This window comes from Notamacropus eugenii, chromosome 1 (genome assembly GCF_028372415.1).
Source record: "Notamacropus eugenii isolate mMacEug1 chromosome 1, mMacEug1.pri_v2, whole genome shotgun sequence".
NCBI lineage: Eukaryota > Metazoa > Chordata > Mammalia > Diprotodontia > Macropodidae > Notamacropus > Notamacropus eugenii.
The window spans coordinates 36,124,314-36,152,027 of record NC_092872.1 but is presented as its reverse complement, the minus strand read 5'-3'; the positions used below and the strand labels follow the sequence as shown (position 1 = coordinate 36,152,027).

General features: G+C 37.3%; 1 protein-coding gene across 8 annotated transcripts in view; it reads right to left on the bottom strand.

Moving 5' to 3' along the window:
• The window catches only part of PTPRD (protein tyrosine phosphatase receptor type D), a 934,659-nt gene that overhangs the window by 71,979 nt on the left and 834,966 nt on the right, over positions 1-27,714 (bottom strand). For all 8 annotated transcript variants that reach the window (XM_072596637.1, XM_072596633.1, XM_072596674.1 and 5 more), the window contains 2 exons: positions 19,957-20,080; positions 1,346-1,521 (listed from right to left, as the gene is read on the bottom strand). In XM_072596637.1, coding sequence (XP_072452738.1) covers positions 1,346-1,521; positions 19,957-20,080 — 300 coding nt within the window. The remainder of the gene's footprint in view (positions 1-1,345; positions 1,522-19,956; positions 20,081-27,714) is intronic.

Here is a 27,714-nt window from a genome sequence, read left to right as displayed (position 1 = left end):
AGATAAATGTAAGACTTCCCAGTTTGCAAATTTAAATGAGAATAATGGTTCTCCTTTTACTCTGTTTTTTTTTTTTAGGCTTTGAATCTGCAAAGATTTGAAACATCAAAGATCTGGAATTTTCTTGAGTGTGTGTGTATGTGTGTGCGTGTGTGTGTGTGTGTGTGTGTGTGTGTGTGTGTGTGTGTGTGTGTGTGTGTGATTCCCTCTGCTGATATCCATCCAGAGATCTCTATATATCTGATGATGACAACTCACATTGACACTGTGATTTAAGGTTTGTAAAATATTCTGTAGGTGTTTTTTCATCTGTTCTTCAGAATAACCCTTCAAGGCAAGCGATAGTGTCTCCATTTTATAGAAAGGGAAATCAAGCCCCAAAGAAGCCACTGAGACTATCTAAAGTGGGAGTTTAAATCAGATCTTTTTGACTCCAAGTCATAATTCCAAACACTACATCATACTGCTTTGGTCAATAATCTCTCTGATTTATATTACAGTATAAAAGAAAAAAAAAGCTACATCACCAGGCAGTTAATCTTCTGGTGATGAAAGTCTGCTTATTTAGCTACTGAAACTGTATGAAGGAAACACATGTCATATTGGACCATTACTAGTATGCATTCTGTTGGAAGAGTTTACAAGTGCCTAGGGTCACATCTTCGTCATTATGAGATTCTAGGTTAACCTTCAGACTACCTGCAGCAATGGTGACTATATGGTAATATAATATTATCTGATATTAATTCTTTGATATTAAACTGCATTATTTATTCTTTGATATTATGCTCAGCAGGCAACTAAATCAGTGAACTCAAATCAGATAAAACTGAAGCAGACTATGATCCAAACCTAAGTATTCAGGAGATCTTTCATTGTTCTGGTTGCCCTGACTCACTCCCAGGCATCGATTAATTCAAAGGAAGAATCTCTTCCACAGTGTTTTAGTCTTCCTTGTTTCATGGCAAGACAGATAGAAAAAGGTGAAAATTCATCTTTAATTTATTATTTAAAATATATTTTTACATTGCATTCTCTTAAAAGCTTGTCAGTTTTTGTTCAATGTAAATTTTGGACAGAGGTTCAAGTTGATCTTTATTTTCTCTAACAATATTGTCTATCTCCTTGGATGGTACTTCTGGAAATCGCACACCAGGGTGACATGAGAGCACTCCCTCATTGGCAAACCCAGCAGAATTTTAATGAATGTTTGCCTCTATCAAGAGTTGCTGGTTTCATTTCACAATTGATGGTTGTCTGAAAATTAAATCTCAGGGAAAGGTCAGATAATGAGTTGAATAAAGTATAACACAGTTAGAGAGCCAAACTTGTTTTTTTTCCTTACCCTAGATCGTTCCTCCAATTTTGTCATCATGACAACGGTTGCCCCTCTTTGCTCCCACATCATCCTCCAGAAATCTCCAAATGTTTCTGGGAGTGATCCTTGGGTTGCTATATAGGCATTTTGTTTCCTATAGCCATCTATGTAGTTGGCATTGACATAATCACTTCCTGGTATTCCTGCAAACAAATATGATTTTTGTCAGCTGGGTGACTGGTTCACATGAAGAAACTACAAAGAAACATGAGTTTAGCAGAGGCACCGAAACTATACAGCCTGTAAGACACAAGGATCTTGTGATGACTTTTTTAAGGTATAGAGATTCTGTACCTGAAAAAAAAAAAAAACCTCCAAATCACATAGCCAAAATCAATATTCACAATAATGAAAGTACGGATTCTTTCATTCTTTATAACTGGCTTATCAGTGCCTCACACAGCATATGGAATATTGTAGGTATTTAATAATTGTTTGTTGAATGCTTGTTTGCTTGAATGATTGATTGGTGTCTATATTACACTTTAATGTCTGCAAAGACCTTTATATCCATTACCTCTGTTGAGGCTTAGAGCAACCCAGTGAGGTAGGTATTAGAAAATTCCCATCTTGCCAATGGACAGAACATGGAGTTTCAGTGACTTGCTCATTGTCATAGAGATGTTAAGTGTTAGAGAAAGAATTTCTGTCTAGGTGTTCCAAATTAAGTGTAATACTTCATTCACTAGCCCCTCATGTCTCGATGTGACCATCAAATCAAATATAATTGTCCAGAGGTTAGGGTACATAGCAGTGCAAAAACAAGACAGCATCCCTTGAAAAGACAATGATCACATTTCACCACAATCTTCTCTCATGTCCAAGATCACTTTTTTGCTGAAAGTCAAAGAACAGTTCTTATCAAAAGATGATAAAATGATAATCAAAAACCAGCAAAATTAAGATCAGGCTATTCTTTCATTTTTTCCCAGTTTTCTCTACAACTGTTTCCTTGGTATACAAAATGTCATTTGCAAAGGAGAAACAAATACCTGACCACACTGTTCATTCATCTTCTAATCCCATCCTGTCCCATAGAAAAACAAAAATATTTTAAAACAACCTGGTAAAGGTTGTTACACTCACTGGCAACCACTTGTATTTTTATTTCTACCATTTTCCTCATTCCTGTGGTAAAACTGTCCTCTCAAGGAAAGTAATCTAAGTCAGATGTCAATGAGTAGGCTCTGGGATGAACACATGGTGTGAAATATCACAAACAGACATTGGACCAAAAAAGGCCCTTTGAGCAAGGACAGAAATATGCCATTGGCTGTAACTTTACTCAACTATTACTACTCTTCATGAAGCAGGCAGGGCTCTGGCAGCTGCTTCTTGATGCAGACTCTGTGGTTTTCAGACCCTGAATGATGTGGGTAGATATTGTAACCAGTTGTTTCAGGTCAGGAACTTCTGAGCGAAGGCCCAGTCCTGCTTCGGCAAAGATGGCACTTGGAACTCCAAGTACGGTTTAGTTCTTAGTCAAGAGTCAGTCCACCTGGATGGGATTCGTTTCTACTTGAATGCATGAAGAAGCCTCACATTCTCAAATTTCCATTTGGTAGTTACTAAAATTAAAAGACTTCATACAGAAGATTTTGGCTAAGAGCCTAACTCAGCTGTCAATCAACTGAAAACTTTTTTTTCAAGAAAATTCAGGGTAGAGAAATCTGGGTTAATGACTCAGAAAATACATCTGCTGGGCACAGTGCCATATTTTCTTCCTTATCAAGGATAACAAATGTTTCTGTACAATGTATTTGAGGAAAATAGAGGTCAACATGAGAACTATACCTAAAGGAAAGGATTCGGGTGGAGCTAACACTTGCATGAATTTAAATCAATTATTATGTAATGAATTATCTTTTGACACATCTGTTAAGCTTGCTAAGTAAAAAGATTTCTTTCTCTCTCTCTGTCTCTTTCTCTCTGTCCTTGTCTTTCCCTCTTTCTCTCATTTGGCAAAGGGATGGCTAGTAAATTCAATAATTTTTTGGATAGTCACATTCCTATTGTCAAAAACACTCAAACTTAGCCTGAAGGTTGTTAGACAGAAGGTATGAATTCTGCAGAACAAACTGCTTTAAGAATCTGGAATTTTTGCCAAAAAAGGGGAGAAAGTTGTGTTAATCTAATGCATAAGCTATGACTTTGAATATATCTAAGTATTCTGATTATTTTAGGCAGTTAGAACCTAACTAGGTTCACGTCGTAGCTCAAGCAATTTTTAGTTGTTTCTTTTGAAAAATCTATCTATTTATCTCAGTTTTCTCATCTATCAAAAGGAGATTATAATAACCTGTACCATTAACCTCATACCTTTGTTGAGAGAAAAATGTTGTAAGCTATCAAATGCTATCTAAATCGGAGTTATTGCTATCTTCTAGAGTGGGAGTCAAGAAGATGGGAACTGACGTTGTAGCTGAGCCAGTTAGGAGTTTTGTGATTATGAAAGCCCTCTCTTTGAGCCTCAGTTCTCCCATCCCTAATAACAGTTTAATAACAGTATAATGACAGTTGCAACACATACCTCACTGAGTTGTTGTCAGGGAAGTGTTTTAAGGACTGTAAATCGCTAAGTAAACTTGGTGAATCACAAACATTACATCCATAAATTCCAAATCAAGAGAACATTAAATTTCTACTGCAGCACCCATAATCTAAAGAAGTGACTGCTAGAATTAAGTTTCCTTCCACCTAGCTTATAGACTTGTGGTGAGAAGAAATTTCAGCTGAGCCTTGGAAAGGATGTGGGAAAATCTTTCTCTGAATGAAAAATCTGCAGAAGAGTCTACAGAATAGCTAAAAGATTACCCTTTGTTTTAACAATGCCAAGAATGGTCCAGCAATTTAGCCTTAAAGCCAGTACCATCATATCTTTTTTTACGTATATAGACATTTGCATGTTGTATTCCCCATTGGGCTTTGAGTATCTTAAAAGGAGGGGACTGTCTTTTGCCTTGCTTTGTATCTCCCAATGTTTAGCTCATTCCCAGGCACATCATAGATGCTTAATAAATGCTTGTTGACTGACTTATCTATGAAGGAGAAGAGCCTACTGGTCAATGCTTGTCATTGGGGAGGCCTTGATTCTTTCAAATAGCAAAGCCAAGTTTAGGAGGCAAAATGAAGTAAGCAGAACATTCCAGAGAGATGGGCATCTTGTATCACAATAAATTTTGGGAGACAGATTGACCAATAAAATTGCTTAAACAAAAAAAAAATCAATTTTGCCTTCAGCCTTGATGAAAGGATATGTTTTAAATGTCTTTCTAAGTGGTCCTATTATAAATTTAATTTCTAATTCTTGGACTATCTGTCATATAGCTTTTGAGCTCGGAAGGGAATTCAGGAGGGTATCGAGGTTGACCTCTTCTTTTTACAAATAATGAAACTAAAGTCAAGAAAAGTTAGTTCAATACTAATACTGATACTACTAAAGATAAAAATGATAAGAATAATAGCCCACATGTATATAGCACCAACTTTGTGCTAGGAACTATGCTAAACAATTATTATCTCACTTGATCCTCTTGAAAATCCTGCAAGATAGGTGTTATTGCTGATTCCCTTTCACAGTTGAGGAAACTAAAGCAAACAGAGAATTGTCCAGGTTCACATAGCAAGTAAGTGCCTGAAGTTGTATTTGAACTTGGGTCTTCCTGACTCAAGGCCCAGTGTTCTATCCAACGACTTTTTGCTTTCAGTCTTGTCTCACTCTTTGCAACCCTGTTTTCTTGGCAAAGATATTAGAGTGGTTTGCCTTTTCTTTCCTCAGCTTATTTTACAGATGAGGAACTGAGGCAAACAGGGTCAAATGATTTGCCCAAAGTCACACAGCTAATACGTATGTGAGGTCAGGAAGACGAATCATCTTGACTCCAGGTCCAACGCCCTATCTACTGGGCCAACTACCTGTCCAACCGATGACTTTCAAAAGGTCAAACAGTCAGTAGCAGACCCAGGATTAGAACCCAGGGTTCATCCTATAGTATCATGCACACTCTAGCAACTCCCATACGATAGACATAAAACACCAGAACAGTAACATGGGTTGTATCAATGAGAAAGTAGCACATTAGATTGGCTCATTTAAATCACTAACCCAGACAATCCAGAGTCCCAGGAGGTAGAGTAAAATCCTAGAAACCTCTTCTATCTGGGTAGCCTCATAAACCCAGATTTGGCATTAAGCCTAATCAGAAACCTGCGCAGCAAAATTAAGCATATTATTTTGAGTTTGTAGTAGGTGAAAACCTTCAGTAAGAAATTTAGGACTATAAGACAGTACGTTCACTGAAGTTTAGGTTTAAGGGAAGATAGAATCTTTGTGAGAGCAAATGTGTTCATCCTTCATAATTCAACAAGCCTGTGACCACGGTCTGTTTGTGTGTGAGGGCCTGACAAGACTGATGAGCTACAAAGGATCTTTTCCACACTGCAGGCCAACAGTATGGCAATGGTCCCTGGGTTTGCAGCTGTCACTGCTACTGGCACTCTGGTGGTCTAGGAGATTCAGTTCTTGGGCTGCATTGCCTTTACTGATTCTTTTAATTCAAGAAAAGCCAAAGCATTTTAAATCTGTATTTCAGGGTGGTCTGCCTGCTACTGTTGTTTATACCCCTTCAGCATGTCACCAGTGAGTGGCTTTAAAAAAAAATCCTCTTCCTATGAACCTTATACTATGCAATGTTCTTTCTTTAAAAATTCAAAATACTTTCAAGTTTGACTCATCTGGGTATGAGTCAAAAGTCCTCAAGTGTAGGACGGACACATGGGGGCAGTTCAGTGTTACTGGTGATTCATTATATTATATATTCATATAAAGAAATGATCAATATTTACATGAAAAAATAATTATAACTAAACTTTGGTTCTTCACGATAGTAAGTCATGTGAACCACAAGCAAGAAAGACAGAGGACTGAGTGTCTCACTTCCAAGCATGACTGAAGGGTGAATTCTGAATTGACCTGCATGGAGTGAGCAAACAATATTTGTCTTTCTGCTATGGCCAAATGCTACATATGCTGAACATGCCAATTTGTTTCCCTTCTAGAAGCCAAAGTAAAAATATTCTAAGTATACCTTGATTCTCTCCAAAATGAAGTGTTGATGGCAGAAAAAATTGTAAGAAGAAATTCAAGGAAAAAGCAAAGGAAAAGATATGGAAAGGCAGGGGGAAATTTTGATCAGTACCTAAAGGTTAGAAGATGGAAGAATGGAAGAGGGGTCTTTAACATGTGTATCTAAAGAACTGATAAGAAGCTACTGCAGAAGATGTTGAGTCTGGATTCTGATGTGGATCTACCTGAGCAACTGAGTGAGAGAAGTGAGAGAAGAAAGAGAAGAAAGGAAGTCCAGCACTGTTGGTCAATGGCTACTTGCTGAGGGATGCTGTAATAGCAATAAGGAGTTCTGCTATCTTCCTGGAGCATGCATCCAGTTTATGATGGAGAACTTCCAAAGTTTTGTCAAACCTGAGCAGTATTAGCACTTCTGGTGATTCTTCTAAGCACAAATTATACTGCAGAAAGAAGCTGAAAAACCATGACTAAGGATTATTAAATGCCCTGGGCAAGACATTATAGACAAAGGGGATGTTTTCCATCCTGCTACCAGTCAAAAGCATGGCTTTCCAAAAGGAAAGGTAGATTTGAGAAGTAAACAGTTCTTCAAAAAGAGGCTATCTGAGAATGGTCATTTTCTAGGGAAACTTAGCACATATCCTTAAAGGGACAGTCAGTGAATTTCTAGAAAGGGAAACAACAATCACAAAAACTCAGTGTGGTTTCGTCAAGAAAAGTTCATGCCACGTTAATCTCACTTCCTTTTTGACGGGGTTACTAGACTGGTAGATCAAGAAAATGCTGCAAATAAAGGTGATTAAAACTTGAGCAAAGAATTTGAAAAAGTCATTCATGCCATTCTTGTGGGCAAAGGAGGAGATGGGGTGAATCGTGGCAAAGTTAGTTAGACTAACAGCTGTAACAGTAATGATGTCTTATAGTCAGCATGTAGAAGTGGGAGTAGGATTGTTCTCCTTAGCTCCAAAAAGCAGAAACAGAAAGCAGTAAAGAAGATCTAGGCTTGATCGAAGGAAAAAAATTCTTAGCAAGCAAAGCCATCAAAAAGTGGAATGTTTAGACTTGGAAAGTTTTGACTGCCTTTGAGGTCATCAGGAGAGGCTGAATGACCACAAGTTTTGTTCAGGCAATTTGTGTTCTGATACAATCTGGACTAAATGATGCGTAAGGTCTTTTATAACTGAGGTTATTTCATTTTAGTATGAGTGGGATTGATGATTTTGAATTCTTGATTGTTACTAGGAATAAAGGAAAGAGCTCAACCAAACCTGACTATCTCACTTGACATTTTTCTGTGATGACACAGATACCACTATAGAGGACTGGATGATCTTTTAAGCCACTTTCAGCTCTATATCTACTATATAAATCAGGGAACCAAACCTACTGGTACTAAATTTGTAAATGACTGTGGTGTAAAAACAAATGGCACCAATAAAACATTTTTAAAAAATTAAATGAAAAGTGCTGTAAAGAAACAAATATTTCACATGTAACATTAATGAGATAGCTAAACTATTTTCCTAGGAAATTTTTATTTTATTGTTTTGAAAAGGGCCACAATGCTTTTCATTAATAGAAATCAACTTACTTTGGATTTTGTATTTTTAGTTATCTGATATTCCCTGATAATTAAAGATATTTGATAAAATTATTTTTGTTCTCATTATTAATTATAATTATAAAATATGCCTTCTCTGCTTGGACCTCTGTTCCTCCCCACTGAAAACATGGCCTCTGTCCCTTGGGTCTGTAGGCTCTGATAGGCGAACTTTGATCTTATCTTACCAATGGCCAGGTTTCCACATCACTTCATGGCCTCCACACCATGTAACTATTTAGGTAACCCTTTCCAGCTCCCCTTTATGTGTTAACTTGCCCCTTTAGAATGTAAGCTCGCAGAGTAGAAACTGTCTACCTTGCTTGTAGCTTGTACTTGTATCACCAATGCTTAGTCAGCTCCTTGACACCAAGGATTATCTTTTGCCTCTTTTCACATCCCTAGCACTTAGCATTGTTACTGGCACATAATAGGTACTTAATAAATGTTTATTGATTGATTAATTACTACAGGGTCTGGAATATAGTAACTGCTTAATAAATTATCTATCTATATAATTATGTATATCTTGATAATATTTCTGATGACTCATTTATATAATTAAAAAAAATAAAATGTAGTCAGATGTCATTAAAATCCCTATAATAAAAGACCAAAAAATGAAAGGGGGCTTATGATACGCAAAAAGATATCAATAGCTTGATTTGTGCCACTGTAAATAATAAGACATGTCAGCCTTTAATTTAACATGTAAGCCTCCCTAGAGAAATTCATCAATGTGAAAGAGGCTATTATTCTACTTATATTAAAAAAAAGAAAATGAAAAGACATATTACTCAGATGATAGCATATGGCTATAAAGACAACCCACTAGATCAGTCTATCTACATGTGGACAGGTGCTTCTGATGGATAATAAGCTAGGATCAGAAATTAATAGATAGAGACTTGGTTAGACCATATTTGGGAAATTAATGTAACACTTTCATGATTCCAAGTTGCTCCCTGCTGCAAAAATCCATTCTTTTAACACCAATATCTTAATACCAGTTATGGTATTTTATTATGAATTATGGAATACTCTTATTTCAGAGTAATTAAGATTACAAAAAACAAAACAAAACTCTTATAAATAGAAGACCAGACTTGAAATCTGGAAGACCGACACTGAAGCTCTGCCCCTGACATCCACTAGCTGTGTGACCATGGGCAAACAATTTAACACTCTAGTCTCATAAAGAGTTCTCCAGGACTCTGAGTGATAGACAAACTGCTCAAGTGCAGCAGTGGAAGGAATTTCTTAATGCTAAGCTCCTTTTGCAGATCTGCATGTCTAGACCAAAGAAACAAAGACAATCCAAAGGACAGGGACAATGTATAGGATGGGCACAAGAAGCTTGTGACATGTTATTGACAATGATGACTTCTGGAAGAGATGTGGAAGACATTACTGGGGAAATACATGGCTGAATTTTCCTTTATTGAGATTGTGAAGTGGCAGATGGACAAATGTCACATTGGTACCTCTGAGATATTAAAAGGATAAAGGGATGCCACTGGCAATTAAGTCAAATCCTCTATAGAAAGTAACAGACAAGAATCCTAGAGGAAAAGTAGGCGAAGGGAGGTCATGAGCTGAATTGGTGCAAAGAACTTCAATACCAGTAAAAGCATGGAGCCACCAATTTACCAAAGTAGAATTATTAAAAACAAGTGTTTATTAGTAGCATTGCAATCATGTTATAGAGTGACTATACTCAAAAAGAAATCAAAATACTTGAGTTCTAATCTTAGCTTTGCTACAGACTAGCTGTGTAACTTTGGGCAAGGCACTTAACATTTTTGAGATCTGAGTTTCCTCAATTATAAAATATGAAGAGGTTAGTTGGTTCCTTTTAGACCTAGTAATCTACACCATATACTCAGTAATCATTGACTCAGAGTCTTATATGCAGTTATTGCAAGATAAACAAAGGTCTTGTGCCTTTCAGATTAGGCTGAGAATTGAACACTGACAGTCTTTAAAGAGATTCTCATCAATTCTATTTTTGACACTGTAGGGATCAGTTTTTACCCTGGTATTCAGCCAGATTCCTAAACTAGTGGGCTGGAGGTCAGGTTGCTATAAGCCCACAGAGAAAAGCTCTGTTTATGTAAGCATTTATGGGAAGGCACAGTGGAAGGAAAGAATTTTCCTTCCCTGATTCCAGAGGGTCCAAAGAACAGTGCTGTGGAGGTAGAAGGGGAGAATTCTATCAAGTATTATACTTCTGGATTAAATCACAGTGTTGAATCAAAATTTATCTCATCATTTTAATGTCGCTATAGTACAGGTCTACCAGTTAGCAACTGAATTCATTTTGAGGTTTATTTTTAAAAAAGAGTTTGTTTTTAGATCAACCTGTTCTTTCCATCCTTATTGCCTCTTGGGATCCTGAAGTGGTAAATTCTGAAGGGAAAATAAAAGCTCCCTTTTCTTCTGCTACAGAAAACGGATTCTAGCTCACAATGAACTTGTTCTGGCTACTAATGAATCAGAAAGAACATTATCCTCACTTTTCCACTCCATGTGAAACTTGCAGTTTAGAAATTAATAAAATTCAGGGTTAACTGCTATACAGAGAAAGTAAACTGCTGATGAGGAATAAAATCTAGAATTCTTCATCCATTATATCAGAGTTGTCATATGTAAGGCTATTTTTGCTCTGAGAGAGTGAAGTAGTCTATTTGCAAACCATACAGAGGAAATACTGTTTTCCACAAAGGCAGAACCCATTTAATTGCCTCATCACCTGAAGTTTAGTCAATAGACTCCTTATATCTGGTATCAAATATAAAATCCTCTGACCTTTAAAGTCCTTTTTGACCTGGCCCCATCCTACTTTTCTAGCCTCCTTATACCTTTCATGTACCATGTGATCCAATGGCCTTCTTGCTGTTCTCTTAACAAAACACTCCATCCTCTAATTGTGAGCATTTCTATGCTTGGAATCCTCTGCCTCCTCATCTCCACCTCTGGATTCCTTGGCTCCCTTAAAGTCCCAGCTGAAAGACGTCTTTTCCAGTCATTAATCTTAGTGACTTCCATCCGAGATGATCTCCAATTTATTCTCTGTATATTTTGTTTGTACACAGTTGTTTCCCCGTCTCTCTCATTAGACTCTAATCTCTTTGAGGGTAAGGACTGTTTTTGCCCTTCTTTTTACCTCCAGTACTTAGCAAAATTCCTGGCACATAGTAAGTATCTACATGCTTGTTGACCTAGCTTGGCTTCTTTTCCTGTAGAATAGATTATTTCCTCTGAAGGCTTTTGCAAAAGCCATGCTTAATTTGGCTACTAACAGAACAGACTAAATTGGTAAACGTGCTTTCTCTATGTAACTAAATCCATACAGACAGCTCAGAGTGGTAAGACAAATTCCCATAAGAGTTTGAATTCCAGTCAATTCTTGAGCATGTATTAAAGGATCTCTCAATTATCTACAGCCTCTTCCTCTTTGATAACTGGCTCCAGCCTGCCAACAACTGACCTGAGTTGAGAAGTTCTTGGGACTGGTAGAGGGTGTGGGTATGAACATCTGAGCAACAGTTGGCCTGAGTATGTGCCTCTGCCAACATTCCAGAGCTAACTATAAATATGCAGGGGATTACCCACACCTGTGGTTGCTTCTGATGACTGCTTTGTCCATAGACACACTATTCTGTGGTCCCACGCTGTATCTAATTTGTGTATCACATTCAGAGACCTTTAACCTATATTATACAAAAAGGCATTTTTAAAAATGCCTATGCTTCATCCTTCAAGCTCCAGCTTGCATTATTTCAATGAAGTTTTCAAGACTCCCTAACTTAAGAAACACAAGCTACTTGATGCACATGAAGCAATTCCCAATTGTTTCTTTAACCAAAAATGTTATCCTTGAGATGGAATGCTCTTTTTCAGGTGCTACCCAAAATAAGCAAGCATTCCCCTAGGAGACAACGCTAGTATTATCTGACTTCTCTAACAGCCAGCACATTGCATGTAACACACATGAGACAGCGAGAAAGGATAGATTTTCTGGAAAGCACCTTTTCCTACATCTTCCATTGACTAAGCCTATAGGAACAGAAATATCACTTTCCTTCTTCAGACCTCAGTTTCATCATCTGTAAAATTAGTAGTGGAATAAGAACCCAATAAGTAAACTCAACAAGACAAACTGAGATATAATGGATATTAAAAAGAAATTTATTCTCAATAGTTTATGTTTTACTGTCCCACAAGATATAATGAAACAGTAATAATCGGAACAGCAGCAAGTTAAAATGCTACGCTCATAGGTAAGTCATCAGCACTCAAACAATAATAGAACATGTGATGGAGACTGGAGATGTCAGCACTATTTGCTTGGTCTGATGTAGAAAGTTGCCATCTAAAATAGTGGTAATTGGATGCTATATTTTACCCACATATATTGTAAACACCCTGTGAAATGACTTCCAGTCTTCAAGAGGTTAGGTAGACTACTCTTTCTAGACAAGATAAATGAAACCATAAACATTCATGTTTGTATGGCTAAAAGGGAGATGCTAGTAGAAAAACAAACCCTAAAGTCATAGGATTAAATCTCATTGTGCTTACAATTAACTTGAGAAAGAGCAGTCATAAGTTGGAAATGCTGACAAAGTTGTATTCTAGACTTCAATCAATGGTTGATGTGATGTGTGCCAAATGAACTAAAGCTAGTATAAGACAAAAATAATAAAAAAAAGTGTCTCTAAAAATACAAGATAGATTTTGTTAGGAGAGGGCATATGCACTGGATTCAACAATTTCAGTGTAATCCAGAAAAAAAGGAGTGCATAATAATATTCACGGAGTCAAGCTCAAAACTAAAAAACTAAAAAGCAAACAAGAAAACAGAGCATATTTAACAAGGCTACATGGAAGGTGTCAGATGGCTGCTATCAAAGGATTCTTTCAGGAGACAGATAATAACTTCAATTCCTAAGTGACAGAACTTCCCACAGAATGCTTTTCTTTACTACAATTAATTAAAATATTGCACCAGGCAACATCAACAATTCTCCAAAATGCTTCATTTTGCTTGAACAGTTGTTTTCATGTATTTTTCTACCTAATGAATTTATAACAGCTTTGTAGATGCTGTGGTTTGTAAAAAGGACTCTCAAAAGAGGGCATTCTCAAATGGCTGGCATGGGCAACATGCTAGTATGTCAACCTGTGCTGGCAGCTGTTCCTAGCCAGAGAGCAACTCAGAAACTGACTGAGGAGAACCTTCTCCTCTTGACTTAAATATAAAAAAAAGTGTGTGGAGGCATACAACCGGTGAATCAATACTGCAGAGTAATAGTAGCAGCTTCTTGCCTTTCTCTTATTAGATTTATCATATAGAGGATAATTCCCCTGGGAAACACTTTCCCATTTTAAAGGTGCTAAATTACCCATCACACAAATAATCAAGCTGTTGTAATATGATCTATATTATTTACCCTTGGATTTTCCTGAATTGCTTCTATTATGCAAATCAAACAGCAGATGATACATTTTAGATTTCCATTTAAAAGGACACATTTCCTCCTTTTGCAATTTGTAGCACTATTATTTGGCTGGTCTCCATTTATCAAACATCAATACTTTCTTTTGCTTCACAGATTATTTCAAAGATATGCAGTTTTCTCACTTATGTATTACGAGATGAGATCATACCATATCAGGATCCTAACTAATTTCATTCCTGCCCTCACCCACAGCTCTTTTACTCAAGGAGCTACAAGTAACCCTGAAAGAAGTTTCCTCTGATTAAATGGTTGGGTTCAAGGATATAAGGGGAAATGTAGAATTTTTTTAACTGAAGTTTCTAAGAAAGAGAGTAGGAGCATGGAGAGTGGTCATTCTTTACATATATGTATGTGGGGAAGATATGATCATAGAGTTTGAGCTGGAAGGGCTCCTCAGAAATTATCTACTCCTACCTTTTACATTATTGATGAGCAAACTAAAGACCAGGGAAGGTAAGTGACCCACTGAAGGTCACACAAGTAATAAGTGAAGAGGCAGGATTTTAACCCAGATCCTCTGACAACACAAGAATTTCTTTCCCACTCTACTCCATTATTTACCATTCAAATTCTAGAAATATTACCATCAAAATTCAAAACTCATTCTGTGTGTGTGTGTGTGTGTGTGTGTGTGTGTGTGTGTATCTCTAACTTTAGCATCATGGAGGATTATAGAATCAAAGCATATTAGTGCTATATGGTCCTTTGGAGACCATATAATCCAATTCCCTTAATAGGAGCCTAAAACTGAGAGAGGTGAAATTGACTTCCCAAGGTCACCCAGCTAGTTAATAGCAGAGCAGGGATGAGAGGCTGGCTTTCCTTATTGCCAAGCTGGTACTTTTTATTGCTCTGTATTTTAAAGTGTTTCTAAAGCAATCAAAAGAATATCGAGAAAATGATGGTTTATTACACGTGTTATATTGCCTTACGCTGTTTGTTCCTTGAAAAATATAATTCTTATTAGCCTACTAAGAATGCTAAGCCTCAAAATTTTCATGAGAAAGAAAGAGGATTCTAATAACACCACTGGAAAACAGGAATTTAAGCCCAAACAAGAATTCTAGACACTCTTCATGAATAAAGTGGAAGATAATTCATAAATGAGGAAAAGGTCAGGGTGTGAAGATATTGCCACGGGGGTCCCTTATGCAAAATCCCTTCTTTAACTTATTATTTCCATACCGAATGTCCTAGCTCATTGCATGGGTAGTCATCACGCAATCAAAAGAAAATTAAAAGACCTCAGGAGCGAAAAGTAAATTGGACCCTGCTTACAAGCAAAGTAGACTCACGTGGAAGAAGCAGGGTTCTTTACTAAAGAAAATGACTGCTTGTTAGAGCAGAAAGTAAGTTATTGTAAGTTATTAGGCATCATGGTATAAATATAAACTAGCATTTAAGCATTCCACAGTTGATGGATATAACAAATTGAAAATGGGGGAAAGTTTGAATGTAGCTAGATAACCAGTTGAACATAGCTTCATACAGTACTAATAATTATTATACCAACAACAATAAATACATAATGATGGTAACAATGAGTATGTGGGAACAGTACAGTGTTCAATCTGTCTGTATTTGCAAATTATTATGATTTGGAAAAGACAATTATTTCCTCAGTGCTCCCATCTTTTATCTCCAGGAAATAAAATGTCTGCTTGAGGGTAGACTACAGACAGTATAGTGTATAATAAATATTAGATTAAATTATTGAATTTATAGAATATCTGAATCTGAAGAGGCTTCAGGTTTCCAGTTCAGCTTTCAATTTGGGGTTGCTTTGGGGATATTAGATATAAAATGAATAAAAGGCATATTTTTTATTTGGTTCAAATTATTTGGCTTTTATACCTTAATAAGAGTTAGAGGCACAAACTCTAGGTGTCTATCAACCTCTTTTTTTGGGGAGGGGGGAAGGATATGGAAGCCTACCCTTTCTACTCCAATATGATTTACCATGAAGATGGTAGGAAAGTAGATTGTAAAAAGTAATAATGACAAAGAAGGCCAAGTGTAGGGAGCAGATAATACTCAATGACCTGGTTTAGCAGGGAGAAAGGAATCCTACCACAAAGCAGCCTGACAGAGCCTCTGTCTAAGACCACATTACAGATCTGTTCCTAGCATCCAGTCCAAAGTTTTAGTCTTTCATTTCATACTCCTGCTATCCATAATGGAGTAAAGACTCTTGGCTTTCTGATATTTGAAACTAAATTGCCCTTCTTTGTTGGAATTATCTGAGAACAAAGAGGTCAGAAAAAAAAGAGGTAATCCGTACTCCTGCCGGATCTATGTGCAGTCTGCACTTGGATTTAAACAATGATCAGTGAAGTATGATTCATAAACTATTTGCCCCCAAAGGACAGCTGCCTTGTTGCCACTGTCCCACAGATAAGTAACCGTGGCAACCTAATTTTTTCAAGAGGCGAAGATCAAGTTTCTTTATTTTGTGAAATGGAAAATGAGCACCTGCTAATTTGGTTATTAGAAGGTAATCAAAACACTGTCCCAAAGATCCTGCTTCTTTTTATAAACCAGCTTGTTTCTTCTTAACTACAAACAGAATCCATGCCACTTGGCTGGAAGGGAGATTGGAACTGTTATTCATTTCAATTTAACAAATATTTTAAAAGCACTATATGTAGGGTATATAAGTGCTGGGATGCAAAAATGAAAGGTAGGCTCGAGTCAGATTGTGGAATGCCACGATGCACCCAATTCACAATTCTACTGTCAGAGCAAGAACTTTCTTTTTGATTCTACAGGAAAAAATGAAGCAAATAAAAATGTCCTGTAGCAATGGGGAGCTACTGTAGGTTATAAGCAGGGGAATAATATGGTAAAGAAAGATTATAATTTCAAAAAAACTAGGACTAAATGAATTCTTTACTGAGGAGGCTTTTGAGGAGATTCCCAATCTCAAATTTATCTTTTGGAGAAGACATTGTGGAGCTATTGAATTGGTAAACACCGTAAATTTAAAAAAGAGGGAAAAAAATCCCACAAATTTAAGAATAAACAGGCACTTCTCTAGATTGAAAAACTTAAATATCATAGTCCCCATGGATTAGAGGGGAGGAGCTTAGCTTAACAGATGCTCAAGTGAAAAAGAACTCAGTGGTTTAGTTGACGGCAAGCTTCATGTGAATCAACAGGACAATACATCTGCCCAACGAAACAAAACGGAACAACAAACTAATCCAACCTTGAGTTTCACTGAGAAAAGCCAAGAGAACAAGAGAAAGGCCTCGAGCACTTTTATAAGTGCTCTTTGGAGAATGGACAGAAGAAAATGAACAAGAGTCACATAGGATGAGGTAGTTTGGATGGGTTGTGACCTACACTGATAGAAGTAAAATTCACACTAAAGAGATCAAAGGTTGTTTAAACTATTGAAGTGTAAGAAGAGTCCTACCAAAAGAAGGTCTCATGAATCTGCACTGACTCGACCCTTTCGGGAGTACTGTGTTTCCTTCTTGGTACTTCGTGGTAAGAAAGGCACTGAAAAGATCACGTTTAGATGATGGCAACTAGAAACCACTCCCAAAGAGGACAAGGAAAGGAACTAGGAATGCTAGGCAGGGAGAAGAAAAGACAACAGGAGGCATAAGGAGTCTCTTAAAATACCTGAAGGCTGTCTGTTAGCACTGTTAATGTAGAAGCAATTGTGTTTATCCTTTGTTCTTGAAGAGGACCATGACATCAAAATGATAACATGACTTGCAGTTGACTTGATTTGAGTGAGGGAGGGCTGTCCAAGGTCACCAATCTCACTTTCTTCTCCTGAGCCATCTGGGTCCAGTGGCCTGATATTCATCAGGATGACTGGAGATGGCCCCGCATGCACTGTGAGACACTGGCCCTTTCAGGCTAAGGTCTTATTACATTCTCACTTTGAGTGGGATATACCCATTCAATAAATAGGCTTCTTTAAATAGTTGCTCAAGGGATGGCCCTTTTAATAAAAAAAAAAAAATCAAACTGGGAGGGGAAGACCCTCACTGTTCCTGGGTAAAAGAGAAACAATTACTATTTAGTAATTACATTCACATTGTGCTAGGTGGGTGGGGACTTGTTGTCCAGTCTATGAGCTCCAGAGTGAATTGGTTTTAGGGCTTAATGCAGTTAGTACCATATCAGAGAAAGCGGCTTAATTGGTCACCCATCATTAAAGTTAGAAAATGGCAGCTAGGTGCTGCAATAGATAAAACATCATGCTGGAGTCAGAAGAACCTGAGTTCAAATCTGGCCTCAGATAGTTACTAGCCGTGTGATGCTGGGCAAGTCACTTAACCCCTCAGTTTGCCTCAGTTTCCTCACCTGTAAAATGAGCTGGAGAAGGAAATAACAAAACACTCTAGTATCTATGTAAAAAAAAAAAAAGCCCTCATGGGGTTATGAAGAGTTGGACATGACTGATTTGAATGACAAGGCTAAGAAAACAAATCAGCCCCAATTGAGCTGCAATGGGTGTTGTCACTGCAGAGTAAGAATAGGTAGGGAGAATGGCTACTATAAACTGTCAGTGAAATAATCAAGTTGCCCCCTCTTGTTGACTTTAGGTGACTTGGAACATCTGCAGGAAAAAAACTCCAACTTTGGTGAGTCTACACTCCTTTGGAGTTCTCCATTGTGCCTCAGGAACCTCTTTATCCTGTGTGATCACTTCAGCACTGGAACTCTGCCCCTGGGGTCCCTCTCTACTTCTAAACAGGAGGATAGAGAGGGTCTCCCAGGACCTTCATTTAAAGCAGGTGCTCAGGCCAGCTATCTCTTCACTTTCGATTCAGCTGTACTCCTCTGGATTTCTCCACCATGCCCACTGTCACCAGATACTTCTATCCCCCACCAGGTACTTTCCTCCTCATCTGCTTTTTGGTTTCCTTCTGTGTTTAGTCCTATTCTACTAGACTATAAACTCCTTGAGGGCAGGGACTGTCTTTTGCCTTTCTTTGTATCTCCAGTTCTTAGCACAGTGCCTGTTACATAAGACATACTAATAAATATTTGTGAACTGACTGACTCTGGGCCTGAAAAAGGGACCAGTTCAGTCCTGAGGAGAAATCGCCCCATCATATGTCTACATGTTTCTTCCTACACATGTTGCCTTGGCAGAAAAGTAGCTGGGGAATTGTGTGTGCCTCTTTGCTTCCCTTCCCAGGCTGTCAAGAATTCCATGGCGATGCTTGGTGCTGCACCTAATGCTAGGGCATTCATTTCATGTTAAGGAAGGAGTTTATGATGATATAATCTTTCCGAATTGCCCTTGGTTTTGCCTTATCAAGCCAAGGGCATATTTGAGAGCTCTTGGAACATATATGGATTAGATTTATTGGAAGTACCTCAAAAAAGACAGGACGAATAATATCAAGGTGGAAGTTACAAGGATCTGTAATTCAGCTAAACGTAAGGTACAACATTCTGACAAGGAAAGCTGGACAATGAGGGAGAGGTCTGTCTTATGAGAGTGGGAACTCTTGGAGAGATTCCCAGATAGATTCCCAGAAAGTTAGACTACAGAACTTCTAAGATCCATTCCCATTCTAAGCTTCTATGATAGGATTATTATTAGGACTAGTTTTACTTAAAAAAAACACACACACACAGGAAAAAAGACAGGAGACACAGTGAAACTTCTAAATCATCAGACTTATGTTCTTATGGGAGGTACCAGGGACAAATTAGAGGCAGACCACGTAAGGCTGGATGAGTTGGCAGAAAAAATGCCAGATGTGTTTCAATGAGGGCATGCGTTAAAATGAATATTATCCTACTTCTAAAAAATCCATGCTGAACCTACATGTAGAATATAAGAAGTCATCTTATACCATAAGAAAGACGGTATTGTATAGAATGAGAGGATTGGTTGGCCAGGCAGGAGACCTGGATTCTAATTCTAGCTCTGCCAAAATGTCCCTGGATGACTTTGGACAAGGCATCTCTCCTTTCTAGAAATTTACTTCTTTCTCTATAAAATCAGAGTCAGACTAGGCTATTTCTCAGGGCCCTTACACATTCTAGCATTCTATAACGTCATGATTCAGGCTAAGTTGGAAAACATCTGGAACACAGTATCTTCTTAAATCAAAGTACTATACAGAGAATCTCTGAGTTAAAATCTTATAAGCCATTTATTCTAACCCATATGGGAAAAAAAGAATTCTCTTTTACAATACCTGAGAAGTGGTCAGTCAGTATCTTTAGAGAGACCTCCAAAAATGGACAAGTCAATCAATTTTTAGAAAGTTCTAAAGGCAGTTGTGATTTGACACAATTATTTCATTTTTCAGGGCTGGTTAGCAACAAGACGTACAAACTTTTCAACCAATGGAAAGGATGTACATGACTCAGAGAGTTTCCTTACCTTCTATTGCTGATAAAAGAACCCGAGAATGGTCATACGCAATTACATTTGCATATCTATTCTTTGGTTTGTTTACTTCCAGATTTGAGTGCTCCCATGTGAACTGCTGACCAGGGTCAATCGACTTGAAAAGAAAAACAGGCAACAAAACAAAGCACGGATCAATATTTGTACAACAATGCATTGTGGACATTATCAAAAGGAGCAGACATAACCACATTTTATATGCTGAAGCCAGATTATATCATGATGATCCTGGCTGCAAGGATGAAGATTGACATGGAGTCCAACATGAAGTAGTCATATGAACAACAGCTGTCATTTCTGTAGCAGTTAAAGGTTTCTATGACCTTCCTTTCTCCTCACAACAAATTTAGGTGGTCACTACTACTGGTATAATTTTCCCCCCATCCATTAAACTGTGAGCTCCATGAGAGTAGGGACTGTGTGTAAGGAGGGACAGATTTAAGCCCTTGTGCTTATCACAGTGCCTGGAACATAGAAAATATTGGATGGCAAACTGTATCACTGAAGGGAATTCTCATATTGATGAAATCAAAGGCACATTAGAGCATCAATTACGAGAATACGTAACAAGGAAACTTGTTTAGTTCAGTCAAACAACTAAGAGAGATAGTGAGAAAGTAAGACCAAACTTTACTTCATTCAAAAAGTTCATCTATGTAGCCCGATGTCATTCATTGAAAAGTCATTGATTTTCTGGGCATATTGGTTTTCAGTTAAAACGAACAAACAAAACCCAGGATGCTCTGGAGATTTTATCACAAGATATGCATAAGAAGTGCCCAGAGAGATCAGCCTGTAGTACTAATATCGAAGTAACTGTTGATGGTCTTTTATTTCAGTTTACCCTTTATTATTATCAGTTCTTCAATATATATTTTTGTATCCCTACTTCTTCCACTGTTCATTAAGTGAAATGGGTTGAAGAACAAAGGTATTTGTTGTAAAGGAATGAATAAACTCTCTGTTTATATTTAGCCACAGTTATTCTTCTGAGAATTGTTTCTGGTTTTGACTAGAAATCCTTAATTTTGAAACAGATTTTAAAATTTGTAGTTCTAGAACAGTCAAATATGGAAATTAAAATGCTCTAAATTTCTAGGATAGTCAAATCATTTTAATTCATTCATTCAACATTCATGTCTGCATAGAATTACGATGAATACAAAATCCACACATATCAATCAATTAATAAGCATCTTATTAAACCTCTACTATAGTCCTGGCACTCTGTTAGGTGCTGGGATTACAAAGAGAAAAAATGAAATGGTTCTTCCCATCTAGGAGCTTCGATTCTATCAGAGGAGACAATATATACATATATATATGTATGTATATAAACACACACATAAACACATACATGTAAAAAGATAAGCTGTATATATGTATATATATATATGTTACACATAAAATATTGTTATTGTTTAGGCCTCTTCCATCAAGTTTGACTCTTCAGGACCCCGTTTAGGGTTTTCTTGGCAAAGATACTAAAGTGATTTGCCATTTCCTTTTCCACTTCATTTAACAGATAAGGAAACTGAGGCCAACAGGGTTAGGTGACCTGACCATGGTCACATAGCTAGTAAGTGTCTGAGACCAGATCTGAACCAAGGAAGATGAGTCTTCCTGACTCTAGGTCTGACACTCTATCCACTGTAGGCACCAGATGCTGGGAATCAGGATATACCCCTTGTAGGAAGAGGCGTTGGATCTAAGATTGGAAGGAAAATTGAGATTTTTAAGAAGCACAAAGCTTGTACAAAGCCATGGAGACAGGCGATTGAGTGGCCTGTGTGAAGGAAAACTGAAGAGGAGTAAAATATAAAATGCCTGGAAATGTAGGTCAAGACCTAGTGGTGAAGGACTTTGAATCCAAACAGAGGAAACTTTATTTAATCCTAGAGGAAATACAGAGATCTCAGGCTGTGGGAAAACACTTTAAAATCCAAACAAAGCAATTTCTATTTGATCATAGGGGCAATAGGGAGCCTGAGTTTACTGAGCAAAGGAGTTACATAGTTAAATCTGCACCATGGAAAACTAACTTAGGTAACAATATCGAGAATGGAGAAGAAAGCGGGGAGCCTGGAGTCAAGGAGGCTAATCAGGAAGCAATTACAATCACAGTAGGGAAAATAATTGTATTATCAATAACTTTAAAAACATTTCAAAGAATATGCAGTTTTCTAATATTCCTTCATTAGAACATTTAAGCACTGACTGTGTGTACAGCCTTGTGCTAGCCATTGGGGAGACACAAAGTTCAGTGAAGGCTAATGTAGTAGGGGGAAAATACCTAGGATATTTATGTGGTATGGTTAAAGGCAATTTTTTTTTTTGTCATTGTAGTAAGTCATGACTTTTAAACACTTTTTAAAAATCCACCTATAGTTTTCAAGTACTTAAAAGACATATACATGCAAAAGTCAGAAGTTCAGAGTTAAATAAATACTTAAAATTTAAATACCTAAAAATTAATATATTAAGGTCATATATGACCTATTGAGAAGACTAAATTCTGTTTGGTAGTAAGTGGAAAAGAGAAGGGAAGGAGAAAGGAGTAAGTACATATAAAATACCTACTATGCGCAAGACACTGTGCTAAGTGTTTTTCAAATATTATTTCATTAGTTTTATTAACTGCTTCAAATAGTCTTGAACTTGATGAAATTATCAATAATATCCAGTTCACCAAGGACTATTTTGTAAAATCAATCCAATTTTACTTTCTTAGACTATACAAGGCTCTTCAAATTGTGCAGCCTCAGTTGATCGAATAGTTCTCTGCAGAGTACTGTACCTTAATGGGAATCTACCAAATAATGTAATTAAGGCCATTTGTGGTTTCTTGGGAGGCTCACAGTGAGAAATCCTAATGTGATTATTTTAGATGATACACAGATTGTACAGAAAAGGTGAGAGTTAAGTTAGAGAAACTGCATTGTTAACAGTCACTAGTATATCAACCTTTAATACTTAAAACTCATTAACTTGGAGCTTAGTCATTAAGTACTGTGATCCTGAAATTATACCTGTCACCAACCTTGGGCTCAACTAATGAACAATTCTGGTTATATGAGCTCTTTCCCTCTTGTTTTTCTCTATAAAATATCCTAAGAACGTCCTATAAATGTTGAGTGTCTTTGTTGGAAGATGTATTCTCTTTGATAAATTCTTCTTTCATCTGGATGACAGTTCACCTACAGATGTGTAAATCCACCTATATTAAATGAGAATAATTAAACTAGATCCAGGAATTCAAAGACAACTGTCACCTTCTCTCCCCGTTTTGAATAAGATAAGATACACAGACCAATGAAGAAAAGAAAAATAGAATTGTGGTTATGTCACAAAAATAGGTATATTTGTTCAGTGTGTTACAGAACAGCTTTCTAGAGTGAGATCTCCTGGGAATAATGCATCAAGGGAGGAGAAGTTATTCAACCAACCAGCTAGGTAGAACTAAGCTAATAGGCACAAATCATCTCAATGAAACACACCAGAAAATGGCTATCCTTTACCTCTTCAGCCCAAGTTATATCTCCTTCTACCCTATCACCTTGAGTCATACTGGAGCAAATCCTCTCAGATATCCTGCTTGGAAAAAAATGAGTATGGTTTCACATACGTGATGAAGCAGATGCAAGGCTGCCTACATTCCTACCAGTTTCACAATGAAAAAAACATTGATTAAATGTTGAATTGTCTTTAGGTTCAGCATTCATCCATCTGGATCTGTCTTGTGGGTTGAATAAGTGCTGTTTCTGAAGGTTGTTAGATTCAGGCAATCAGTAAAAAGCCCAGAAGTTTTTCGTAAGAATGGATAAACCCTCTGGGCAGGCAAAATGTAATAAAGATAATTTAAAACTTTATCAATAAAACGACAACAGACCTAACCACAGGTGGTCAAATCCTCATTATCTATGGCAATGAGGTAAAGCAAGAGGCCCGATGAATGCCATCAACTGTCTATCCTTCGAATTCCATTCATTAGCCTTTCACAGAGTTGTTGATAAGTCATGGCAGTTGCATAGTCTGTTCTTCTGGTGTCTGGGAAATGTGTGGATGAACACTGCAATGACCCCCCACCAGTATAAGTAAAAGTCATGGGCCTAGCGGACACATCATTTGGAAACGCAGAAGCTAGATCACCAGTCCTCAATGACTTTTTTAAAGAGTCAAATAGTATATACTATAAAATGGACAAGATATAGTGCCACTGACTTAATAAGTTGTTATGAGTAGCTGAGTCTCATTCCTTTATTTTCTCTCTGTAGTTGGTAAGGTGGTACCCAGAGAGAAAAAATCATAAAATGAGAATGTGAGGGCTGGCAGGGGCCTTGGAAATTATACAGCATCCTCTAACATTTCTGATGTTCCTATATGAGCTCCACCAGCTCAGGGCTTGTACCCATGCAAAATATTTCATTGCCTCTCACCTCACAGTGCCTAACTCAGAGAGCTCTGCATCAAAACAGATGCTTGAACTTGTTGGCAAATGAGTAGAAATTAAGGACCAGATGTTTACAGCTGGAATGGAATTCAGAGGTCATCTAAGTCCAGGGATTCTTAAACTGTTTCCACTGGTGACCCCCTTTCCCCTTTTGGCAGCGTTCATTGGCATTGTGTGGCCCAAGGATATGCACCGTGCAAAGTGTGCATGCTTTGTGTTCAGAAACAAGGCTGCAGTGAAGTTGTGAGATGCAGCATGGGCAAGTGCTGCCCAAAATTCATGATGTGTTTGATTTTTAATTAATTTTTGGTCATTGTGCTTTTAGAAATATTTTACCCATAAGGGGTTGCAACCACAGTTTAAGAAATACTGAATTTCTAGTCCAATCCTCTTATTTTACAGATCAGGAAACTGAGGTCCAGGGAGGTTCAGTGACTTGTTCAAGGCCACATAGATTGCAGAGGAGAGGAAAATGAAGCCAGAACATATGCGATTCATTGTAAGAACAGAGAATAATGGAGAAACTGAAGTCATGATGAGGACGAAGAGTAGTTTTAGGAGAATTCAGGCAGAAAGAGAGATGGAAAAAATGGAAATTATGATTTATTAACATATCTTGCTCAACTAGCTCAATTAGCAACAAAAGATATCAATTCAAAAGCATGTCCAACTGAGCAAGTAGGAAAAACACTTTCTAGAGGAATACCTTTCTAGAGGATATCATGACCAAGTACTTCATGCACTATAGGAAAAACCTCAAATGAAAACCTTCCAGTTATCACATCAACTCAAACGTTACATGTGTGTAGTGCCTCATCGTTAAGATTTTCTTAAAGAAGTTTTTCCCAGGATTATTGACCAGGGCATTCTGATGTAGGAGGCAGATCGACATTGCAATGCAACAGGTACACTGAAAAATGTATAAATCTACGTTTAACAGAAGGAGAAGATGAGGCAGAGATTTACCTAAGGTACATTCGTGAAACGCCAAAGCAAGGAATGAAACCTTTCCAGCTGCACTCCTTTATTGTCTCACACTTAGCTTTTAACTGTTCTCTCAGAACATAATGGAGGAAGAAAGCAGATGGCATTAGAGTCAAGTGGACTATTTTCTGTTACATAATTTGATCCCCAAACTTTGGAGTAGCTATAAATTTGCTCTTAGAATCACAGTAAATGAGCAAGATTACATTGTGAGAACTGCCAGGCCATCTTCAAAAAAATCCCAAACCTTAATCATAGAGCAGAACCCTAGGAGAATTCCCCAAGTTCCAGTTACTTTACTTCAGTGGGAGGGGGATCTTTACCACATTTGACAACAGATTCACACCCACACTAACCACTAGTATTTCACTAGTGAGAGTGTTTTTTAAGACAAAATCCTCAAAATATCTCCTTTAGAAAATCATCAAAGAGAAACCACAGAAAGGACACATCCTCTTTTCTTTTGGTTTTGTTTATCATAATAGCTAACAAAAAACACTTAATTATATAGAAGGGATGGATCTTCTCATTTACTGACCAAAATAAGGGTAAAGCTAACCAGCCTCTTCTTACAGCAGTCTAAACTCCCAATGACCTTGAACCAAAAAAATAAAAAAGACCTTTTCTTTTCTTTTTTGTTTTTGGCCACAGGTTATAAAAAGTTCATTCTCCTCTTATGTAATATGCTTCGCCTTAGGCTAAGCTCAGGACCTTTTAAAGACCGAGAACAGTAAGTTGTCATTGAGGGAATCTCCTTTCGGCAGTTAAGGTTTTAGTCTTAGGAGGTAAAAAAAAAAAAAAAAAATTGTTAACAAGAATTATTCTTCCAGTATATTAATGGAGGACTATTAAAAAGTACCCATGCTTTCATATTTTGCAATAGGTATGTTTTGTAAAATGTAGAAAATCAAGGAATTGGAAACTGGAAAGTGAAGTTTTGCTGAGTATAATAAAACAGTAGAAATGGAGGGTCGGCATGGTATATTAGAAGAAAATACTGGCATGGAGGCAGAAGGTTGAGAATTCTAATCCTGCCTGAGTCTATCTTAGTAACATAACTCCTTATTTCCAAGGACACTGCCACTACTCCGCTCGAGGCTCTCATTACCTCCTTTCTGAACTATTGCGGTAACACTCTGGTTGGACTCCCCACTCCAAATCTGTCACCATGTGAGTCTGTCTACCACTCAGCTGTCAAACTGATCATTCTTAAGGGCAGATCCAACTCAATCCTTTATTCAACAGACTTCAGAGGTTAGCTCAACTCTCTATTGTCACCAGGGAAAAATAAAATATCTTTTCTTTGGCTTTTAAAACCCTTCATTATCTAGTCCCTTTATACCTTACTTTCCTCCACTTATACTGCAATCTAGTGATATTGGTTTCCTCCCTGTTCCATGAACAAGGTACTCCATCTCTCAACTCTGGACATTTTTCACTGGCTGTCCCTCATTCCTGGAATCCTCTACCTCCTGGCTTCTCTGGCTTTCAAGTCCAAGGCAAGTCTTTTCTGATCTTCCTTCATACTAGTGTCTTCCTTCTGTTAATTATCTTCAATCTGTCCATTTCTAGACCTTGCATTTAAATAGTTATTTGCGTGTTATCTCTCACTATACTGAGAGAAAGGACTTTTTCTTTTTGGCCTTTTTTTTTTTTTGATGTTCAGCACTTAGCACAGTGCCAAGCACATGGCAGGAGTTGAATGTGGGGTCAAAGGATCTTGGTTCAAATCCTTATTATGTTATTTGCTATATGATCCCGAACATACAAGTATTCTCAGCTTCAATTTCCTCATCTGTAAAATGGATTCCTACTCTGTCATTTGTTGGCCGAACAAATTTGAGAAAATCATTTGACTTCTCTGGGTCTATATCTATTTATATAATACAGAATGAGGTCATCCTAGAGTATACCTAGTCTTTTCTACTTTTAATATTCTATGACGATACAAATTGCTTGCATAAAACTTCAGATGTCATTTTTTGGGGAGTGACTTTGTTCTAGACTGGATATTTTAGATCTAATGAAAGTTATTATTTATGAATTATTTTAGTGCAGAGAACAAAAACAGTTTTGATATTCTTCAAATTAAAGGAGCATTAAGAAAGATAATAGAGGCCCTAGGAAATTCTTCAACCAAATGAACAGGAACTATACGAACAGTAGACAACCTAGGAAAAAGAAGAGAAAGGCAGGACCCTGTCTCGCATACCTTCCTGATAATTCAAGCACATGGTGAAATAGAGAACCACCACCATTCTCTCCAATGGTCTCTTCTCAGTTCTCATTGTCCTTGA